At 33.8% G+C, this 4,069-nt stretch overlaps 1 protein-coding gene across 1 annotated transcript in view; it reads right to left on the bottom strand.

Moving 5' to 3' along the window:
- LOC104820431 overlaps nucleotides 1-2,934 on the bottom strand; it is a 40,919-nt gene extending 37,985 nt beyond the window's left edge. The window contains exons 1-3 of the mRNA XM_010550873.2: nucleotides 2,713-2,934; nucleotides 2,422-2,568; nucleotides 2,131-2,326 (exon numbers count right to left, since the gene is read on the bottom strand). Coding sequence (XP_010549175.1) covers nucleotides 2,131-2,326; nucleotides 2,422-2,568; nucleotides 2,713-2,934 — 565 coding nt within the window. The remainder of the gene's footprint in view (nucleotides 1-2,130; nucleotides 2,327-2,421; nucleotides 2,569-2,712) is intronic.
- Between the last annotated feature and the right edge of the window lie 1,135 nt (nucleotides 2,935-4,069).

Consider the following 4,069-nt stretch of genomic DNA (forward strand, 5'->3'; position numbering starts at 1 on the left):
TATATATATTTGAATAACTATTTTTGTGTATTTTTTTAAACTTTAATCTTTTATTTTAATAGGAAAAAGAGAAAGGTAAAAAAAATGAAAGTACCTGATTACGACGACGTAAGTTGTTTTCAACAAACATACTTATTTTATTTAGTTTTTCAGAATTTTATTATCATATTAGTACGAATATAACTTGTTCTTATTCTAATTAGGAATTACCGAGTAAATGAGATTGGACCGAAATCCAAGGGGTGGTCAGTAATATTTTGGATCAAAAGGAAGAAAGTAAACAAAGTTTATTTATACTTAATATAAATCAATGTTTCAAATTATTGATTAAAAAATTTTGATTTATAATTTTGTAGCTAATTGTTGGGTGATTGGTATCATTCGAGCCATTGAAGTCATGTTTAATATTGGTAAGAGAATAGAAGAACAATACAGTTTTTCTATTCAACACATCACCATCACCAACAACGTGGAACAAAGAGAAAACAGAATTTTTGACTATGGAGAATGTCCATCATTCATAAAAGAAAATGGACTTCTTCTTGAGCAAGAGTGCCCATACGAACGAACTCAATCTACATGTGAGCACGATAATGTAAGTATTAATTAAATATATTAATAACTATATGTATATATATTTCTATATATATTGATTTCTCTATGAATGTACAAACAGCCTAGGACAGAGATGGTGGATGAAATTGTCGAGTGTCCGAATATAGAAGACGTAGATATCGTGCCATTGGTGAGAAAGCAACCAATTATAGGGAGTATTCCCTTATGGTCAAGATTCAAAGCATATGGCAAAAGAAATGAACCGGTAAACCAATGAGATTATTATTTAGTTTTTATATTTTTGACAATATTTTTGTTTTAGATAGTAATAAAAAAAAATGTGTTGATCGTGTAGGTAATTTTCAAAGCATCATCAAAAGATAAGTTAGCAGTGACGAGGAACATAAACTGGCACAATGTTCTTATAGTGGGATATGGGATAGACGATTATTGCAACACTTATTGGATAATCCAAAATTCGTGGGGGCTCGAATGGGGACAACAAGGATTCGCACGCGTTCACAGAGAAACGGTAAGAGGAAGAAGATCGATATTTCTCCAAGTTGTTTACCCCATAAAGAAGGGATTTCCTGAGAAACCAAAAAAGAAGAAGTAAACAAAAAAGGTTAGTTGATTTTGCTAAATTTATATTAATCTACAAGTTATGATCCTAATTTTATAGGTTTGATTTAAGATAAAATTTGTGACTGATTATATATAATGTTTTGTAGATGAAATATGTTTGATACGATTCTGGATCTATAGATTTAGTGATGATTGATATTTTGTTTTGCAGATTCACCTTTGTATCTGGTTTCCCTCTTCTTCTGCTTGCATACGTCTTTTGTTTCACTCTTTTGGACGACTTGCTTTCTATTTAGAATCTATGAAATTCACCTCGATGGTTTTGCTTTAGAAATTGTTGCTTTGCGTTTTTCCTTTTTATCTTCAAATCACCGACGTAACAAGGAGACACCCAAGTTAAGTTAGATTGCACGTAGAGTCATCCATTTGAGAGATACATGGAACTCACTAAATAGACTTCAGTCATAGATATAGATAGATGTCTTAAAAGTCGACAAGATTCTACGACATTCTTAAAACCCCGTTTACATATGTAAACGGGGTTTTAAGAATCGAGAAACAAATACCTAAGTAGGTCTTGTCACTTGCCTACTGGGTCGAAAAGGCTTCACATAAACAGCCGCGATCTCTGCAGATGCCAAACAAACACACACATGTACACACAAAAACATTTCAACAAATCACAAACACCGAGCATACAAATAATTCTAAACTTGGTCAACATCAAAACTAGGCTTATCATAAGGGGGGGCAAAAAACCCAAATATGATAAGGCACACTACCATGATATGTTTCTACCTTTTCCCAGAAAACAGTGTAGCTCATACCAAAGAGACAGATTGCAGGTCATATAAATGGTTAAACATGTGAAGGTAGCCTATGCCAATAACACACCAATAAATACATACACAAAAAAGAGTGTCGGAATGATAAAGGAAATATATTATTCGAATTAACAAGTATGGAGGAGTGAATGACAAAGTCATCTACCTTCATCGGTTGGACGAAGCCTGAATATCTCAACCTCGATGTCATCGGTAACATTTCTCCACACCTTTGTTTGATAACGCTTCAGCTCTGGGTTAGAAAGGGACAGATCTTTCCCCCAAAATGATATGCAAAACACAAAACCATTGCACGGAATCAGATTGACATTCACAATCTCATGAAGCACTACATTTGTTCCCTGAAAAGACAGAGCATAAAGAACATAAACAACAATAACGACCCGAGATCCCAAATGAAACATACGTGTTAAGATCTCAAACATTGAATCCTGACCTCTTCTTGGTTCTCTTCGTCGATGGCATACTGTGTAACCATTTTGACCAAATCGTCATTGCTCATATAATAGTCAAGAGGTACTCCCCACGACCAATTGAAACTGACGAATGGATAATCGTATTTGTCCCAACTAATCTCGAATCCCTAAGAATACGATTCTAAAACATACAAAAAACTCTGAAGAAGCAATTACAGTGATAAATCCCTAAGCTTAGAGATAAATCCAAATACATCAGAAGGCATCTACGCAACCCTAAGCTTAGAGACAAACTCCAGATTGAAACTAACCTCGCTCCTTTCGAATTCGTAGTAAAATTGCTCGTGCTGTCGAGCATATTCGGGATCCCCTGCTCTAGGTTTGCGGAATCTCCTTCCCGTGTACATAAACGTGTCAGGATCGCTCTCAGAGTCTGGAGTCGTCTCCGCCTTCAGTTTCTTCGGCGGCGGAGGCACTATTTCCCCCGAAACTCCGGACTCGATCCAATCGGGAATTTTACTCAAATAACCCATTGGGTCGCACCTATTTCACGTGTACACCAGAAAAAACATAACACTTTTTTTTCGTGTGAAAAGACGAAATTACCCTTAATGAATACGCGATTTTTATCCGTTCGAAAACAACTTCGTTATTACGACTTCGTAATTAATTCTAAATATAGTTACAATTGATTCTAAAAAAGATGGCAAAAAAATTATCCGTCTTATTTTAGTGGTATATCAGTTATATGTTAGTCATAATAAGGTCGCAAAAAATAAAACGAAAAGGGTATTTCGGACTTTTCCAACCGAAAAGTGGGTTAAAATTGAAAATTTTTTTTTTCGGTGGTGTACACTGAAATTGCTGCGACCTAAGTGGGTTATTTGAGTAATATTCCCGATCCAATCTCCGTCACCCTTTTCAGCCATTATCGACGTCCAAACCCTAACTTCGTTGTTCCCTCACTCATTTCTTGAGGCAAAATATCCAAAATTACCTCCTTCTAAAATTACTTCTGCAGATAAGCTTGTCCACTTGGACTTGTAACTAGAATGGTACATTGCTCACAATGTTAGATTTTTTATGATTTTATCCAATGATTAATATGATATATAAGGTGTTGATTAATATGATATATAAGGTGTGATCATAGTGGTTTGATATAATCATCATAAATTTAATCTTATGATCAATGTGATCATTATGTGACCATATATGAATTTTGATCACAATGTCATAACTGAGAAAAAGGTACGTGTAGAAATACTTTTAATAAAAAGAGTATATTTTGGATAAAGCCTCGTTCGTGAACAAAAGAAAAGGCAGATATATATATATATATATATCTTTATTTCCAAGTTATTTGTGTGCAATATTAAAAAAAAAATACTTTGTTTTGTCGTCTAGTCCTTAAAAAAATGCGGACGGAGAAAAATACTAAATCTCTTGGTAATGGGACAAAGTTATACTTTTGCCCACAAAATCAAACTTTTTCAAAAGCGCTATTAGTAATATTATAATTGGCTATCATTATTATATGTTTTACTTATATATGTATATATATGTATGTATGTATTATGTATGAAAGAGGAAAAGGGTTTAGGGTAGTAGTTGTGTTAACATCACTTCTCAATAATAATACAACTTTCAAAGTATTTTCTTCCTTAA

This window comes from Tarenaya hassleriana, unplaced genomic scaffold (genome assembly GCF_000463585.1).
Source record: "Tarenaya hassleriana unplaced genomic scaffold, ASM46358v1 Cleome30, whole genome shotgun sequence".
NCBI classification, from domain to species: domain Eukaryota; kingdom Viridiplantae; phylum Streptophyta; class Magnoliopsida; order Brassicales; family Cleomaceae; genus Tarenaya; species Tarenaya hassleriana.